Raw genomic sequence first — 19,615 nt, forward strand, 5'->3', positions numbered from 1 at the left:
TTAATGGTCAAATGTGTGAAAAATATTAGAAGAGGGAAAAAGAAGAAGAGGTAAAAGAAAATTCTAAGCCACATAATAGAACGGCGTGTGAAATTACAAGTGTTGATTAATTTGAGACTATCGTCAAAGTGACCGGTCTAATTAACATTGGTGTCGCGATTGAAACCGGAATCCAATCGATATCTGGAATTACTGTTCGACAATAATTGGTAATAATTATAAATTGACAATTTAAAATAACGAGGCAGATATCTGGACAAAACACATCCGTTTCAACCTGTTACGGCAACAAGGTGGTGATAAATTCAAGCAGTTATGATCTTAAATAAAGCAGTAAACAGACTGAGTCAGCGGTAAAGTATTGCGAGAAAAATTAAGCAAAACAGAAGCAAGCGAAGAAGTAAGAGAGAGAAAGAGAGACGAAACAAAACTACATTAGAAATATCAACGAGAAAATTGCCCGCTCGACGGTAGTAAATAAGACACATCATATGGGAATGACTTTGTTCAGCACCGAACGATGCACTTTTAATCGATAACCAATATCTCTGAACGGCAAGAGGGCCGGTTATAACTCGGGATAAAAACACCCTCAACGCCCGTAAGATACGATAGTTCTAAATTAATCAATATCAATTTCTCATCATTGGAACAAAAACTGCGAGTGGCCGAAGGCGGCGCAGCCTTCCGCCACAAAAACAATGCCGTAAGTAAAATAGTTTCACAGTAGGCGTGGATTTTACTGCAGCTTGTAATTCCGAATTTTTTTCTGAAGACAACGTTACGCGCTGACGCTTGCTTCAAACATTTTTTTACGCCGAATGGACAATGCTTCAAGTCAGCCTCCAGATTTCGGTCTTTTGTTTCCCTCGTTTCGTGCCTTGCAATTAAAACCCACGTTTAATTTTTGCGCCCTTCAGCGTACACAGTAAACGAAAAGGGTATGTGCAGTAACTTAAACCCGAGACACGTACGTAGTTTTTTACTCCACTAGAAACTCCAGGGGAGAGGATATTGGCTATAACCATCTATTTCAACTTAATTCTCCAACCGAACTTAAACCTTATACGAGTATTATCTGGTTAATTACAGAAAATAATATCCTTTCCCAGTTCTTCACACGTATTCCGACATTATTTCATTGACGAGGGTACTTTTAGTCTCACTAAAGGTGAGGTGAGAATTTTCTCCCGATGATTTGTGAGTCTGATCAATACGTGACAATTCGCCGTGGGACGGAGCTCGTTTATACGCAGCAGATCCTGGTATAAATTGTCAAGTCAATATAAACACGGTAAAAACTGTCGCCCGAGCCGTTCGAGGGAATTTTTCTTCTGCGGTCAAAAAGATTTTACACCGTTACTATCGCATGGATCGACGATATCAATATAGGGAAATCGGCTGGTAGGTGCCCCGAAAAAAAAACGCTGGATTCATGCGTTAAATTCTAACTGAGCAAATTGTGAAGCATTCGTATAAAAAATAACGATATGAAATACAAAAGGCTTGGACATGCGTCTATCCGTAGTGATGCAGTGAAGTATGTATAACGTGCTTTTGAGCTGTGCATCATACTATATTGCCTTGAACGGTATCTACGAAATTCGGCATCATACGACGAATCTGTCAAATTAGTTTCTTCCAAAAACATGATGTAAGGCTTTACTTTCCAATGGAGCTCGCGTCAAACAGCTAGCCTAAATTCTGTTCAACCTACAGTATTTAAATATATCGTGTCAAAAAAGTGGCTAATCGTAAGAGATACGACATCTTACCGTGCCATCAAATTGTGAGACTTTCAAGGCATTATCAAGGTACATACGTAACAACGCTTGTAGATAAACCGATACCTCGCGATTTTCATAGAAATTCTAATCTCGCCTTTTCTCGAGAGGGTTGCACTAATATTTGCAGAGAAATCATGCGGGATATGTGGCTACACCGTGTCTTAGGGTGTGCAGGACGAAAATATCACGTTGTGTGCGTCATGTGCGCATATAAATTGTGCGCTTCGGGCGGGTGGATAAAAAAGCGTTATATTTGGTGACAAAGAATTGTCACCCCGCATGCTTGACTGGGTCGGAAAAATCGAGACAAAGCACGTGGGGGGCATTGTCTCGAAATTAAACGTCATTTCTAACAATAAGATCGATTCGCAGACCGTACAAGTATGAACATGCGGCGATTCATCGTTGATCGCGCGGGGGCAAAAACTTATCGAGTAATTAGTAAATCAGATTTTGTTTTATTTCCGAGCACGAAAGAGAATTGAAAAAAGTTACCCAATTAAAAACTCGCCTTGAGCAACAACGAGCGGAGCTTTGTCCCGGTAATCTCTCCCGCGGCCTAGCGGGGTGCTAATGATAAACCGTTTAGAGGATTTCAAAGCGTTCATTAACACAGAGCAAATTCTAACCGGGTATACGCATTCGGGTCGTATACTTAATCATTCCGAAAACCGTAACTCGGCAACTAAGCTCTGAAGCTTTCCCGCGCGCTCGTTACACTGAAAAAATATGGCACCGAGCTCCGCGCTTCAACCCATCTCCGACCGATCCATTTAGGCTTTGTTCGACTTCGTTCCATGCACGAGACTCGAATGAAGAAATCGAGGAATCCTTCGAAATTGCGTATTCCGCGGAAAGTTTTCTGTGAATTTCGCCACTCAACGCCGGCAGATAGGCAACCGATGACAGCATTTAAATATGCAGGAGCACAAGATGTAGCTGCGGTTGCCTATCCGCTGGCGTTGAACGGCGAAGTCCTCCGAAAACTCTCGGTATATCGATTCCAATTTCAAGCTCCAGAACATGAGAAATTAGTCAATTCTCTTGTTATACGTACCAAGGATTAGGAAGAAGTTTAGGTTCGGTAGTACGAAGTGAACAATGTAACACTGCTTCACGCCTCATTTCTCGAGTCCGGGGTGAATGTCGCTGTTTGGATAACATACGTGACAACCTTTTCGCACCGTGCACCCGGGTTCCCTCAACGCCCCTAATTGGCCACCCGGACTGATGGACAACGATCGTTGCAACACTTCGTGTCACCTTATTACGTACATGTGAGGTGCGGACGGATTCGTTGCGTAGGATGTTTTTGGGGAAAAGGGGGAATAGGACGACCACGGGGGTTGGTTAGAGTGCGAAGGGCGGTGGGAGGAAGGGGTAGGCCGGTGGCCCCCCGCCTTCTGGCCCTCATCGGCCAAGCCAAAGACAACGGAATCTCGTATTCAGAGGCAGTCGGCGCGCAACCCTCCACCGAGAAGGGCGCATTCGACCACGCGGAATTCGCGAGTTTTCGGCGGGGAAATCTTAGTGGATTAGAGCGAAGGCTTAACCTGAGGATTATGTTTGCGAACGAATTCTGGCTGACTGATAACGATAAGAGGATTCGTTTTTGTTGATCAACGAATTATTTTTCACTTTTTCATTCATTTTCTTGTAACTTTTGTTCAACTTAATTTCATTTTTGGATGGACGCCACGGGGGCGTCTGCAGCAGGAAACGCGGTGTTACCGACATCCGCGTCGTTCATCAACAAGAACCTTCTGGGTAATTGAAAGAGAGCAAAAAAAAAAAAAGAACGAAAAAACAATATCAGATTATTAGCGAAAAAGAATAAACCTCCTTTAAGAATAACCTTCAAACGGAATAAATATATGCAAACTGAAAAAAAAAATCTGTGCGTGACATTCTAACGTCAATCAATTTTTTACAAACTATTCGTATGTTTGTACATCATTAAAATGCAAAAGACCAAACTGCAAAAAACAATTATAAATTATCCAGACGTAATTTCATTAATGTTTAATTTTCATGGGTGATAACAATACGGTTTAATACCTACGATGGTTATTCTAAAGAACGCCTGAAAAAGTTTGGAATTGAATTTGGGTATTTAGCCGGTTTCAATCTAGAACGTGATCGCCGTATACAGGCTTCTTCGCTTTCACGGCGATTAAACTAAATTCAGGTGCCCCGTGAAACTGCCTGACCGCGTGACACGCTCCGTTGAATTGAGATTAATTTACAAAGTGAAATTGTTTTAATTTCGTGAAAATTTCGTTGCTTCGCGTACTGAATTCAATAGGGGAAACGTCCCCACGGTGAGCGACGGGGAATGAGTTGAAAAATTATCAAACATTATTACTACTGTGTACAATTTTTGATTTTTTTTTTTACAAAACTTACTCACGGAATGAAAAAAACAGCACGACACTTCAATTATGCTGGTTAAAACGTTACTCGTATGTTTTATATCCTTACGGATTTCGCTCCTAATTTTTAGTCGAAAATAAAACCACTCAATTTTCAGCCGCTTATGTTATACACGTTCTTCGATGAACCTTACTCACGATAAAAGTTTCCAACTAAGTTGAAAGTGGCAAAGCTTGGCATCCCTGTAAACCATCCCGAGATTCGAACGCCGCGCCGCGAATATAATGATCTCTGCTGCTTTTATATATTGAATTTTAAACCTTCAGAGCTGGACCTCGACTATTTGGAGAGAAGAGGCGGCGAGGTAATCCCGTGCGAAAATGCAGACAGTGGTTCGAAGGAGGAGGAAAGCCCGGCGGACAGTCTCGACCGAGTAAAGGTCGTCTTCCTCGGGGCACCGGGAGTTGGGAAATCCAGCATCGTCAGGGTAAGTGGATAATTGTGTAACATCCATGAAAGTGGGACTTGGGAGCTTGTGAACTTGAGGAGCTGCAGACTCGCGAAAATTGAGGACTGAAATACCTTGTGAAACATCGCGCAGAGTCTTACGAAAACCGTCCGTATTCTCCGACCAAATTTAATACGAGTCCATTTCCCGCGAATATTTCAATCGTTCAGAGACTGTTGCGAGTGTATATTTGCACCATGATTCGCAAGTTTGTTCAGCCATATCCGCAATTCTCATACTCGAACAGAATACACGCGGTTATACATTCGTAGACGCGAATTTCAAATCCAATGTAAATTTTCGCTCGTGTAACTGCAGTAAACATTTTTATAGAATTTATCACCGCAATGCAGGTATGACGGCGATGTCACTGTTAATTAGATGTTATTCGGGAATTGTTTCAGGTCCCGATGTAATTTACGTCTACTATTCATATTCTGCTAACTATTAACTGGTGTTACAAACTGAAACAAGCAAGTGATTCTGTACAACAATATTCATCGAAACGTTGTGCAAGGATTTGAGAATCAAATTAAACCGGTATTCCATGCCCTTCGAATATGATAAATAGTAAAATCAATCACGTTTCCACTGTGGACGATTTTAATGAACTATAAGACAATGAATTACGGGTCTACTTAAGTGACGTATAATGCTAATTGACGCGGGAAAAAATGGTAGATTGTAAGAATTAATTTCCAGCCAACTCCTTAAGCAGATAATCAACGTCAAATTTATTTCTACGTAATATTGCTTCACATTTAGTTTGGAGTTTTGTGATTCGTTTATCTTGTTTAAACTTCAAAATTCACAAACTCGAGCGATTCCTGACCTGCGTTTTTGCACTGGTTTAAGCTATCAACAATGATTGGATTTTCCACAAGGTCGACCACAATAGAATACGTAGAAACAGGTTGCTTTCGAAGATATGTACTTCCTCAAACTTGTATACTGCCAAATAAATTTCAGCATTCGTGCAAGCTTCGTAGAATTTTCTACCACATGATAAATATTTTCCAAACGAATTATAAAACTTTAACAGAACAGTAAAAGGGTTCCAATAATATATAATATGTTTCGGAAATGTGAAAATGATACAGGTTGTCTCGCTGAGACGCACTCGTATTGCTTTTGGTATACAAGACAAGTTCTAGCGATCTTCTAAGCAGCAGGCAGAAACTATTGTAATAAGCGATTTCGAGGCGTTCCGAACTCGACAAAATCCCAGGCCAGACTGGCTCTACTTGGTCTCGACGCCGCAAAGACAAGTTTCATGTAATTATTGACGAAAGTGAGTCAAGTACCGTACCTACCCTCTGTTACGTTACAAATTCAAAATTTAAAATCGATGCTTCTATGATCTTACGAATAAGACGAGAACGATGCTGGATAGCAAGCATAAAAAAGGTTCGTTATTTCAGAGATCAATAGATTGTTCGAAATCATTCCTAAAGTTGTTGTTGGAAGGTGGAAAGAAAGAGAACAGAAAAAATAAAACGAATTACTGGAGGAGATGAACGGAGAGATGAGAAAGTTATCGGTTGACCAATCAATTTTTCGAGAGATGGAATCCTCCGGTCGGTCCCTTCAGCGTTCGCTGTTATTCTTTAGTATTTTGATTGAAACAATTGTTTTCATTACTCTGCTTTGGTGTACTTCTTTCGCTTGTGCGAAAAAAAGAAAAATAACCGAATAAATGACAAGTTTGATTCGGTCTTGTTGGTAGACATTCGACATTGTATTATAACGAGGATAACTGTAGAAATAAAATTCGAGGTCTTGAGCTCTGGTTCCAATATCTATTAAACAATACTAATACTCGTTGCATGTATCGCAGCGTCTGTTTTAGGAGAATAATCAAACACGAGAACAGCCGCTGATGTAAAAGCTGGCTGGAAATATTTTTAATAGAAAGAACGGAGTAAAAAGGCCCCAAGTATTTTGTACTGTACTTTAAAAATCATATTGTGCCCGGAAGGTGATGAGAGACAATCTTTTCTCTCGCATTTCGACAGTTCGTTATGACAGTAATTTGATGACTCGAATAATTATATTGAAATTGTTTTTTTTTTTCCATTCGAGCTCAAACGTCTCTTCACGTATGCTTCTCTTTTATCGCTGCTTTATTTTTACTGAAGCTATCGGTAGAATGATCGTTGAAAATATCAATCGACAAAGTTTCGTTTGATAAACGTTTTTTCTCATAAAAGATGTAAACAAAGCCAAAATACTGATTACTGTATGCTATAGGATAAAATAGTAGTTCGACCATTTGCACTTAACGACAAAGGTTGGGAGAACTCTGGCAGGAGTTTGTATTTTAACTGCGCAGATACGAGGTTGAGAAGACCCGGTATCAAACAAGGACGTTGCCATTCTTGCTGTCCACCGCAGCATTTAATTAAAGCATGCAATTTGTGAGATAGAAATTGTTTACATCGGTAGCCCGCGCCGGTCTATTCCCCGAAGGAAGTTATCGATTTGACAAAATATCCTCGAGAAATGCCGGGGTAACCCAATTGCGATGGAAGAGTGACGAGTCACCTACGATTTCCAGAAGTTTGAAAATGACACGACGAAACAAAATCCGAGAGAGGAAAACTCTCGACTTATAATCCATCGCTATTATCCGTCGTCCCAGTTAACTTGGAAAACTGAGAGAAAATGGCCAGCTCCTGTCTTGTCGGAAGAGGATTGGGGTTTTTATTTTATTTTTTTTTTGCATTTATCGAGCTCTGCAGGACTGCTCGAGAGAGTTTATGTGTATTGTTGGATCTAGACTAGCCGTCAGTTCGAAGCGGCTAGCTGCTTCGGCCCTCAGAGCTGAGAGTCTTCACTTCTGGGAAAAACTTTGAGAATTCGATTCTGCGTTCCCGTATCTGACAGGACTATGCGGTGACAATGGTTTTTATACGTGAGGCGACTTGAAGCTAGTTATAATTTCACCTCATTTTTTCCCCACTTCCGATACGAGATTTCGCACTGTAGCGTCACGTAGGGTATAGACCGGAGGTTTTTCTTTAAAAAAAAAAAAAAATAAAATAAACTAAACCCTACCAAAAGACGGTGTGAAACATCCTGCGTCGTGGAAGAAAGACCTGGGGGGAGACTGTGATGCGAATTGAAAATTACGAAGCACAAAAAGACGAATAATGTTGTGAGAATACCGAAATCTTTTCACCTTGTGTTAAAGAATTGCGGAGCGACGGAGCGACGATAAATCAAACCTTCTGGCAATAGCCCCGGAGGAATAGGGAAATAATGAATGTTGTTTGATACTTTTCTCATCTGCAATCCCGCACGCAAAACTTCATCTAACACCATTTGGCCCAATTTTCCTGGGGTGATTTATCTTGAGGGTATATACGAAAGAGACATCCAGCGCGTATTCTTCGAACGGTTTTCCAATGTCTGAGGAGCCAAGAGATGTCACCCAAGCTTATCCTGATAAAACAATGGCAGACTTATGATACCCGTTGCGAGCAACCTCATTTCAAGTTAAGGAAGTGTATCTAAATCACTAATAAGCGTAGATTTCCGCTTGGAATTGCCGGAGCTGATAAACAGGAAAAGTAAACAACGAGTCAACTTTTTCTGGAATATAAAATGAGAAAAACACAATATACGACAAAAAGAGAAGAAAAGAACGTAGCTTTCGTAACTGTGAATGATTGATGATACAATTGAGCATGTCATATTCATCCGGTGTTATAATTAAGCTCAATCTTCCGCGCTGTAACGTGTCTACGCATATCATTCAAAGGCTCAACTCGCAAGCACCAACTCCAATATTCTGAAGCACCGATCTCAAGAAATTAAGCGTGGGCTTACGGGATTTCGCCTCCGAAGTAATCGCTTATGAACTGAAATTAACGAATGAACAAACGGTTAAAAACCGCGCACAAAGGAGTGCTCCGAAGAGTGGGAAAGTTTAACGAACACAGTCATACATGGTTCGCGCTTTTTAGGGTGAAACTTACTTTTCCCCCCCTTGGTTTGACGGTAGAAATCCATCGGCTGATTCCGTTGGTGTAAAAGCACGGACGGGGTGGAGGATCTTTTTTTTTTTTTTGAGGTGAAAAAACAACCGGGGATGAACTTCATTGTGGGTACATACATACCTATATACCCAAAGAAATTTCATCCTTTCGAGCAACTTTTATCGACCGCTGTGTAGGACTTCTCCTGCGGGTAAAGTTAGATTGAACCACGATGCTTGAGCGATGCTGCTGATTGTCAACTTTTTCGAGGGGGGTCACGTGGGCTCAACCCTATTGGACGAGGTTCGATGGAGTTCGGAGGGTAGGTGGAAGGTATATCGAATGTCTTCGAGTCCGCCGCCCGTAAAGCTTCGTCTCTGTGTACCTACTTTTGGCCAGGAGCTACAGAGATGGTGCGAAATGACCCTTCCAGCCGACCTTTCGGCTACTCTATCTTGTCACCCAAAAGCCACCCCGTCTCCTCTTATCTATGGATGTCCCGAGTTTCGAAGCCGATGCTGGGTTCGCTTATACTGCGTCAGTGTGTCCGCTCCGTGTCAAATTTGCTATGTGTGTATTGGGGACGAGAGAAAAGGGAAAAGGGAAAACACGTTAGAAAATCACCATTTTGGAAATCACCATCAAGAGACTAGCGATTACATAAAAATTGCCGCTGCGGCTTACCGAGATGTGCTTTTTCCCTTTATATATGGATACAGAGGTAACCCCTGAATCCGAGTTTAGGAGGTCGAATATATTAGAATTATTTTAAAACACGACGGGACTTGTAAAGTGGAAGGTGGGAAGTTGCTGAGAAAAATACACGATATTGCGGATTACTTTTGTAGCTTTCTCGCACTTTGACTATGATTATATTTACAGCCTTTCATAAATTATAATATTATACCTATATACGCTCATTTGTAAGGGTTATGCATTTTTTGCGAACGACTCCACGTCATCGTCCGTTGACATATCACGCTAGATTTTCCGCAGCGAAAGATAAAAAAAGGAAAAACTTTCGGAGGATCATCCGAATGTTATTATAGTCTATGCAGTGCGGATGCATGTTAAGCATGATCACTCGAGAGTGCTTTTTTCTAGAATGAGGCACTTTTGACGTGCTAGTATATAAATTTGCGCGGTAGAAATTGCACAGCCTACTCTTCAAAGAGCCTTTAGAAATGAACAAGTTTAATTTTCTTTCACGGACTTAAAAATTATTTTCAAAGTGTCAGTTGACGGTATAAAAAAAAAAAAAACAGCGCTGGATTACCCGTTGCATGAATTACCGCCACTTTGAGAATCTTGTTGTGTTTTCGGGCTTTCGCACGAGAGTTTAGGATTCATCCAGAATCGCTTCGAAAATCCCATTTTATATACATTCACAAATCCTCAAAGACACCTCTCATTTCGAATTTACGGTTTGGCGTACAATTTCTTCACGGTTTCGCAAGTGTGGGTATTTCCGCAACCTCTGAAAGTCCCCCGAGCTTTTTTGCACGTATCATAAAATGTTACGGTATCGCTTCTCTTAGCATTAGATATTTTCAAAACAGAGGAAGAATGTCTCTGAAAAACACAAATAACTTGTATGTTGGTTAGGAATATAATTGATCAACGTGTGAAAGAAATTAAATTCAATTATGAGAAATTGTTGCACAGCAATTTATTAATATTTCGTGTCAGGATTTTAGCCTTAACGTGGAGCAATCGCTGACAGGAAGTATAGTGAATGGTAGATTAATTTGAAAGCGTATAACATAATAATTACTTGTCCCTTGAACTTGCTGAAAAAAAACTTCATTCTTATTTACTTTTTATAAATAACCCACCTATCCATGTATTGGCGATCAGAAAAATATTCGACTTATAAATCATACCTTACATATCACCGCCTTCCATCGTCTCTTTATATCCCCGACGCAAAGGAACTCATTTCCTGTACGTGATTGACTTCCGTTAATTTCCTAACGCGGTTCCGTTCCCGGAATTACATCTTGTTGATCGAAATCTCAGAGATCATTTCGAGTTGTTTGAGTTGGCCCAACATCGATGCCGAAAAAAACTTGTTCGAACCCACATTGACAAAATAAAGAGACTGGCTCGCGGAAGGATTGCAACTGAGAAAAAAATGGCACGGATTTTGAAGGGACTACATCGAAAGTCAGATCTGCTGATATGGCCGATGAAAATTTATTTTTCAAAGAGAAGTCGATATGCGTAAAAACGCATCGATGTTCATTGTCGCACATTCACTTCAAAATTCGGATTGCATCAGATCAGCCACCAATTAGGTGAACGGTCACTTCGATAAAACGAACCGAGTGCTATGACAACAAGTTAACAAAGCTACCGACAAAGAATCCCCGGCTGATTAAACATCGGTAAAACAATTCCCTGAAGCAATTTCGGTCGTGAAACTGAATCGAAACTACCGAATCCGGTCACGTGCTGCGTCGCTGAATGCAGAACAGGGCTGAAGATTGCATCATCAAGTTGGAACGGTTGAAGGACCATTATTCCAGGTGTTCTCTACAGATTTTCTAATTTCCGTTTCTCTCGACATGTTGCTTCTCCCTTGATTCTGTTTTGAATATCAATTAAATCTCTCTACAAATTCCTTGTCGTACACGTGTGAACGTTTGCGCAAAGTCATGCGATGCACGAGATGAGATCGGGTACAAATCACGGTACGCGATGTGATATTAGGATGCTCTTGGCCTCAACGTAAGTCCAATTAATCCTACGTGCCGCGCATGGGGCCAGAAACTGGCGTGTCGGTAGATTTCGCGTTTCTGCAACTGCAATGAGAAGAAGAACTAAGAAGACGATGAAAAAGATGCGCGGAATAGAGGTGCACAGATATAGGCGAGTAGCGCGGCGGAGATTCCGCGGTATAAGGCTGATACCATCGTATTCGCGTACAGGTTGCACAAAAGTGATACATGTATGATATAATACGCATGGATAACGGGTACATACGGACTGAGTGGGACGTGCATTTCGACCGATCCTTGCCAGAGAGATAAGCTCGAAAAGCTTCTTTTCATTTCCTTTCAGAGATGCAAGTCGTCGGTGGTTACATCAAAAATTTGTTACAGTGACAGCAAGAGTTGTTTAAGACTTACGGAAATCTCTCCTATTAAGCTACTCCCGCCGGTTTGCGGAAGTGAAATTTCCTGCGCCGAAAAACATCGCGTTCTCTACAGGAAAAAGCATCTTGGTCAGAAAAAGAATATCCAGTTCTTACGCTCTGTGCCAGATTTCAATGGCAAGAATTTGTTACGTTGGCGGCTTTTTGCATTACCTACTGAGGTCGTATAATGTCTAAACCTTTTGAAGCTTTAAGTCCATGAAGTATCAGAGATAAGTGAAAGATGTATTTGATTTCTAAAATATAATTACCACACGTATTGGAAATCGTTGCGAGAAGGGAAAGGAACGAACGGTGTAGTCATGCTCGGAAAGTTGGAAGAGGAAGCCTCGATCATTGCACGGTGAAAAGACTTTTTGAATAGGAATATGTAGTACTTGGAGTGAAGTGGCCTTGACTTTTAGGATCTTTTAAAGCTTCTTTTCAGGACCCAGTCTTACATCTCTTATTCCAGTTTCTTATTCTTGCCATTGTGTAACGCGCTTTACCTCGCCAACCTCAAAGTGGATACAAAACCTGACTTGGCGTTCGGAATACATGCTAAAAATATTTCATTTATCAAATGGTGCTTACACGATGTAGTTTAGGGGTTTGTGTAAGGGTATAGGACAAAAATAAAAGGGGGAAAAAGTAAATCCACGGTCGCTTCCAAGATAGCAGAGAAAATAACTGCTGGCTATGATTTATGTGTCTTTTTAACCGGTGCTGCTTGTCGGATAATCCTGCTGTCTCAGGATACTCGTGTGCTTTGCGTCAGTGATTATACAGTGGTTCGGTTATTCTTCATTTGTAACGTACGCGAAATCGTTGAACGAATGAATCAGGGCCGCGTGTTACATCCAATCCTGACTATGTTTTCACGATTTTACATACGAATGTAATTTCGAAGTTATAGTATAATGTATGATACGACCGTTCGATATCTGGCAACTGTATAGTTAGAGATGAATAAGTTTCGCATCTCTATGTATGAGGAGCTAATTTATTCGAATCATAAGCGTCGATTCTTGTACCTTCGGAAAAAGCTTCGATTGAATTGTTCACGACTGTGACGTAAAGGCTCGGCGGAATTCCTGCGAACTTTTTACCACATCGACAAAGTATAGCCGGTAATTAACTCATATTAGCAGAAATTCTTAAAATCGGTGAGCAAGGGATTTAAGTTACAGGATTGAAATGAGCCTGGCTCTTGATCCAAATTACCAATTCTGTTGGCGATCGGAGGAAAAACCATTCAGTCTGGAGATTTATATTCCATTCCGAGCTGTCACCAGATTAGATATCCATTCATGTTCAACTACGTTATCCGTGATTGGTATCGACTCGTTGATATTAGTCTGAAAATGGCTAATCTACATCAACGCAACTTCTCGCAGTTTCTTTACAGCGAAAGGAAACCAAATCCGCCCGTATTTATTTCAACCGTCGTCTTTAGCCCGCACCCTAAACCCTTCGCCAAGACTTATAAATATAAAAATTGCTTCGCACAGCTGTCTTCTCCGAGCCACTAGAATCCTCTGCTCGTTTCCCTTCTTCGTTCGTGTTTTATCATATTTTTTTCTCTGAGTAATTCAAGGGAAAAAAAAACTTTTTTAAAAGAAGTGTATATATCAGGGCACAGTAAGTTTTCTGAATTCATCCCTTCAATCTCCATATAAAATAGTCTCCACCTTCAACACGGTTCGTCACTTTACTTTATAAGTATAACACTTTTTCACCTGAGAAAATTGTTCGAGCTGCATTAACGTCGTTTCTAGTCTGATTTCTCACATAGGTCTTCTTTAAAATGCGAATGCGTTGTGTATTCGTGAATCGAATAGCTATACGGTATCACATACAGACCTGTGTATTTTCAACGTTAAAATCTCAGGTGAAACGCGTCGCGTTCCTTAGTTACCAAGTTTCGATTGACACCTGTCTCGGTTCGGCGGATCAGGAAAGAATACATTATCTACCGCTGATATATTTTCACGCGTCATTTATTCCTTTCAGCAATTCGTCTGGAGCGAATTCTCCGAGGAATACAAGCCGACGGAACGAAGAGAGACATTCTACCCGAGCGTTGTGCTGGCGGATCGACTTTACGAACTCAAGATCTCGGATCTACCCGCCATTCCATATTTCCCCGTCAGTTCACACCTCGAATGGACCGACTTCCGTTACTATGGATTGAGGAGCGCTACTGCCTATGTCCTTGTCTTCGACCTGAGTAATCAGGACACTTTTCAGGTGAGCGTACGTGAATATAGCGTCATTCATTTTTTACCGTCAGATATATTGGATACTTATTTATTTGTCCAACAACGCTAGAAGCTGACTGCAAATACTAATTGCCATTGCTATTATTAGTTACTGCTTGGAGTGAAAAGTACAAGTATTGATGATTCTATCGTTGTGCATTGATGCAGTGGTCTGTTAATAACCGTATCCGACGGATGGTAAGGGGATGGTACAGTACGTTTTGTCTATCGGAATGAACGACGTTGTGAATGCCCAATGTGAGTTAGGGTAGCCAAATATATTAATCGATCAAATCTGACGTCGATATGCTACGAGATGCAAATAAATGATATACGATGGAACAGACTGAATGTAATAGAACGATGCCAACCGACCCCGGGCAATGTCTGGAAGGACAGGATCGGTTCGCCGTAGAAATTCAGACATCGTTTTCTTCCCTACTCACGTTGTGTCGTCGCCAATACGTCGAATCGTTCGAATGTTCAATACTTATGCATTGATCGTGTACCCGGATTCCATGATTTACGTATATGAGAATAATAATGAGGAACGCTCCGTTAAGTATTCCCAAATACAAAATGAAGGTCGGAAACAGAAAAGATAAATTGATTTACTATTTTACAGAAAACGGTGGATTTGAAGGAACAAACAGGTGGGATTCCTCGTAGACAGTTTCACAAAAATCTCGATGCTGCATAAACTTACGACGTTGCTTATTCAATTTTTTTATGCTGCACTGATATCGAGTAATTACCGTAGCGACAAACTTCTCCGGGATTCTTGTTATACGATGTTGACGTTTGATAACTTTTTTACCTTACTCGTCTAGTTTACATATAAAACTTCTGATGGTTTGCTACTTTCATCTGATATAAAATATTTATAATTCAGAAGTCTATCCAGCCGGCAATCATAAAATGTTTGTACAAACTTCATTTTCGCGTATTGCCCGAGGGCTTGAAGATTGCAGACTCTGTACTTTGAATATTCCTGTTTTCTTTTTCCCGACATTGCTTATTTTCTTTTCTACCCGAGCGATATTTCAAAAATATAATATTATACGCAAATACAAATGTATACGCTTCTCTACAGATAATAAAAAAGTGAGATGAATCCCCAAAGTGAACATTGATAGAATATCAAGAAAAAATGACAGGCTTATTTCAAAATCGTCGAGGAAACTTATTACCTTATAAAAATCGAATTACTGCTTCTGGATTCTAGACTATATTATCCTTTTCGGCGAAGTGAACAATTCGCTTTTCTGCAAAGTTCCTAGTAGGCCGAGCCCTTTCTCCAGGCTTGTCGCGCTGCCATATTGCAAATACCTGTGGAACGTGACTCTTTCCGTTGTGTGCGAGAAACCGTAGGGCCCATAAACGTTCCTGTGATCCTTTAAGTTCTTTGAACCAACCTCTGTTAGAGCTTTCTCTTGTACCTTTCAAAAATTAACCCCTCGCAAAAGTATTCGGTTCCCGCGTGTTCGTGGCTCAGCTTAGAAATCCGAGACGCGCGTGTAGCCAATGTCAAGTTCCCCATAAATCCTCGACAGATCGGACATCCTGTAAGTCAAGGATGTAGGTTCGTCTCAAGGGCTGAAAAAAGTCAAAAGGCTCACAACCGGGGAGGCAAACAATTTACGTATTTCGAACCAACCGTATAATTCCGGACTAGTAGTTGAGTCCTTCGGGACACACTATTTTCTACACCAATTCGGGTTGACTGTCTATCTGTAGAAGGGAAGACCTAATAAAAATTTCCCAGAATCCAATTACTGGCTTTTATTACAGCCACGACAAATGGAAGTGACTGCAATCCGGACCTTTATTACGAATTCATTAGAGTTAATTTTCCGACTTTCGTGCAGTAGACGTTGAATAATATCTCATGTAACAACGCGTTACGAGACAAAAACGCTTTGAGCAAAGGATGAAATGTAGCAAAAATACCGGGGTAAAAGAGACTGAAGAGAACTTCTTGCAAACGTTTGGTAACTCCCTGTTTTCATACCGGAATCGTAGTAGACAAATAAGTAAAAATGATATATAAAAACCGGAAATAAAGGAAACGAATCATCTCATATTCCGCGAACTCGAAACGCTGCTTTTTTTTTGAAAGAAAATCATTTCAGATGACGAACTGATTCGTGTGTTACAGTACATCAGAACCCTCCGCGAACAAATTTACGAAGCACGAGATATGAGAGGAGTTCCTCTCCTCGTCGTTGGGAATAAGCAGGACAAACTTTCTGCCAGCGTAGCTTCCGGCACGAGGTACAGAGACATCGTCAATTTGGTACGGAAGCACTGGAGGTGCGGTTACGTCGAGTGCAGTGCCAAATTCAACTGTCGGGTCGTTCAGGTAACTGCATACGAAGTCATACCAATATTATAAGATGTAATCGTAAAGCAGGGCATTTTTTTTAGGAATTTGCACTTTGCTACAATCCTTTTTAATTTGAACGCACATCTCGAGATAAAATCTGAGTAAGTCGAACGAAGCTGTGGAAAATAATGACAAATCACCGTAAATCGTTGACTTTTGGTGAAACAATGGTCGTCGTATCAGCTGTAAAGAAACGAACAGAGACCGGGGTGAAAAGTAAGGGTGATGTTGACGTCACGTATAAAGAATGAGTGATAGAACGATCTGTCTTGGACGCGATAAGACCGTCTTCAAAAAGGTCAAACGTAAATTTTGAATATATATTAGCCCGGGTTCAACAACTCAGTCGAAAGGTTGCGTGTATAAATCGATTTTTAAATCAATCACGGTTGGGCGCGTATTTCCAGAACGCTATTTCTCTTCCATTTTTCATGCTACTTGTCTTTGTTCTTACAAGTATTTTGACAGCGTGTTTTCGAAACTGGGAGTAAAATATATCATGTTGAAAAATAACGACGGCGAAAACAAATATATTGTTTATAAAATTTGAACACGTCGGTGAAAAGTTTTCGTTGCTAGATGACATTTCATGGTAAACCTGGAGTATCAGTGTCAGTTTACAAGCACCTTCCGACCCTTTTGCATTCACGTCACCGTAGGAATGCCAGGGATATAAGAGTTGAGGGAGGGGCGGCTAAATTTATCACATAATATTAGAAAAGGGGTGAAACTCTATAGGACAGAATGTGATAAGGGTGAGGAAGGACGGTCTAAGGTGGTGGAAAATAGTGTGTCGTAATATTGGGGTGGACCGGAGACGGAAGCCGTTGGTGAATGATGGGAAAAGATTTTTGCTTTCACTAGATTTTCGGAATACCGTAATGTAGGAAAAAAAAGGTATCGAAAATCTAGAAATGAGGCAGCGAAACGGTATACGCAAGTAATTTTCAATACGTGGAAATATCTATTCAGCTTCACACTCGAACCAAACTTTACCCTTGACACCCTCGGCAGAGAAACTTGCTCAGCAAGTCAAGTAAGTAAGTACGAAAGAGATTTTCTCGAAATCTCAAACACGCGCGACTCGTATCATTGTTCAAAATTTTCGGCAGTCGATGGCGTTGGATAAGTTCTTACCATTAATTAAAACAGGAAAAAAGGGTGTCTCAGAGTCAAAATTAAGATCAATAAAATACAGTTACACAAGCCAAATATCGGGATATCGATTTGGTAGACTTGATGAAATGATATACCAGCTGTTCTCCGATAATATCAAAACACCGAAGCTCAGTTTCCGGTACATTCAAATCGGCTATCGCAATGGGACGATACGTCGGCGCTTAAGTTATCCAAATATCTCGTTCAAGTAGCAGAATACTCTCTGTGACGCAAGAGACGCGAAATCAACAATTAATACGGGCTTGGGTCACCGGTAGAGGCGTTAGAATCAGCACAATTAATAACGACCCTACAGCTGCAGTGCGACATATGTGGGCTCTTGCATTATACATGGATTCAGTGTACCGAATTAATTCCAGGTGTTCAGGGAATTAATGAAGGGTATCCAGGCGGTGGAAGGAAGACCACCCTCACCGTCGCCGACGCCTTCGCAGCCGCTGAGAGCCCATCCCCATAACTCGAGCGAGAAATGTATTTTTCTTTGACATTAGAGGAAATTTTCTAAGGTATTCAAAGACGCGAACAATCACGATGTATTCCCCTTTATTGTCAGAGGCTCAGTTCGAACAGCAGTATTAAATTTCGGCCCCAAATCCGCAGCTCAAAACTTACGCAAGATCCCCGTTATGCGTGTCGTATATTATATATACATATACATACACACACATATATATATATATATATATATATATATGTATATATATATAATATGTATATATACATGTATATTTTTTGGAAAAAGTCGGAGAGAAGTAAGCTCCATATCTCATTATATTCGCCAAGTTCCCACACGATTAGGCAAAATACCGTTCAAACGCGTTTTACCCCAGGATCTAGCCCATCCTCAACTTATACAGATCGATCAGACCTGGATCATCAGTATCGCGTCTCAAGTTCTGATATATGAGCAGTGAGCACACACAATTAGGAGTCCGATTTCGGGTGCGTATTACCGTTCAATATCCAGGCAACCCTTGCCAAACTCTCCAGCGGCTTATAACAACTCCCGGAAACCCGAGACTTCACCCTGCAGGTATAGGCTGAGGAAAGTAGGGATGAGAGCGACTAGGTGAAATGGCGTATCGCATGTTGAATACGTATTATACTCATCAACGGATAAAAAACAATATAACATACACGTAATATAAAAATATAAGTTATACCGCGTCGTTACCCGTACACATATAGTAGAGTGTTTAAGAAAAAACCGACTTTTTTTTTTCGAAGAACATTGAAAAATCTTCTGAGTGTCCCTCAAAAAAGACCTCGGTAAAATACGAGCTCTTAATATTGATATTTAGAGGTGGCGATTCTCAATTTTCTATTTCCCATTTAAATAACATGGGTAAATATTTTTTAAAAATTTAGAATCTTATTGCTCGAAAACGAATCAGTGTGAAGATATAAACAAAACATGTTCTTGTAGGAAATTTTACGCTCTACAAAAAAGTTCTGAATAAAGATTTGCGTAAGGTAAGTCGTTTCGGAGTTATCGGGTCTCAAACATCGAACCGTTTGAATTAATGATGTTATTAATTTATAAATGCTACAAAGTGACTCATATCGTTGATTAATGAAATTTATTAATTAACATTTCATTGGAAGTCTATAGTTTTAATTTTAAAATCAATAATATTGTGTATTTAAGTGATATGAGTCAGTTTTGTAGCATTTATAAATTAATAACATCATTGTTTCAAACGGTTCGATGTTTGAGGCCTGATAACTCCGAAACGACTTACCTTACGCAAATCTTTATTCAGATCTTTTTTGTAGAGCGTAAAATTTCTTGCAAGAATATGTTTTGTTTATATCTTCACGCTGATTCGTTTCCGAGCAATAAAATTCGAAATTAAAAAAAAATTTTTTCCCATGTTATTTAAATGCGAAATAGAAAATTGAGAATCGCCACCTCTAAATATCAATATTAAGTGCTCATATTTTACCGAGGTCATTGTTGAGGGACACTCGGAAGATTTTTCAATGTTCTTCGAAAAAAAAAAAA

The 19,615-nt window shown here is 40.3% G+C and overlaps 2 protein-coding genes across 13 annotated transcripts in view; one reads left to right on the forward strand and one right to left on the reverse strand.

Annotated features, from left to right (window-relative positions):
• The window catches only part of LOC124178495, a 96,427-nt gene that overhangs the window by 18,021 nt on the left and 58,791 nt on the right, over window positions 1-19,615 (reverse strand). The window lies entirely within an intron of this gene.
• LOC124178510 (ras-like protein family member 10B) lies at window positions 3,245-18,912 on the forward strand. 2 transcript variants are annotated; one of them, XM_046561924.1, is made up of 6 exons: window positions 3,245-3,554; window positions 4,487-4,647; window positions 13,798-14,034; window positions 16,204-16,407; window positions 17,970-18,116; window positions 18,441-18,912. In XM_046561924.1, exons 1-5 carry the CDS (start codon window positions 3,476-3,478, stop codon window positions 18,093-18,095), a joined length of 807 nt encoding a protein of 268 aa, XP_046417880.1. In that variant the 5' UTR covers window positions 3,245-3,475; the 3' UTR covers window positions 18,096-18,116; window positions 18,441-18,912. The 2 variants fall into 2 exon arrangements, with proteins under 2 accessions (XP_046417880.1, XP_046417879.1); XM_046561923.1 differs by having other exon boundaries at window positions 17,970-18,912.

This window comes from Neodiprion fabricii, chromosome 3, assembly GCF_021155785.1.
Source record: "Neodiprion fabricii isolate iyNeoFabr1 chromosome 3, iyNeoFabr1.1, whole genome shotgun sequence".
NCBI classification, from domain to species: Eukaryota; Metazoa; Arthropoda; class Insecta; order Hymenoptera; family Diprionidae; genus Neodiprion; species Neodiprion fabricii.

Bases quoted from the DNA above. Each gene is read 5' to 3' on its own strand.
- LOC124178510 (XM_046561923.1), top strand. From the start codon at position 3,476: ATGGACGCCACGGGGGCGTCTGCAGCAGGAAACGCGGTGTTACCGACA. The intron at 3,555-4,486 runs GTAATTGAAAGA...TTAAACCTTCAG, and splicing joins CATCAACAAGAACCTTCTGG to AGCTGGACCTCGACTATTTG. The intron at 16,408-17,969 runs GTAACTGCATAC...AATTAATTCCAG, and splicing joins TCAACTGTCGGGTCGTTCAG to GTGTTCAGGGAATTAATGAA.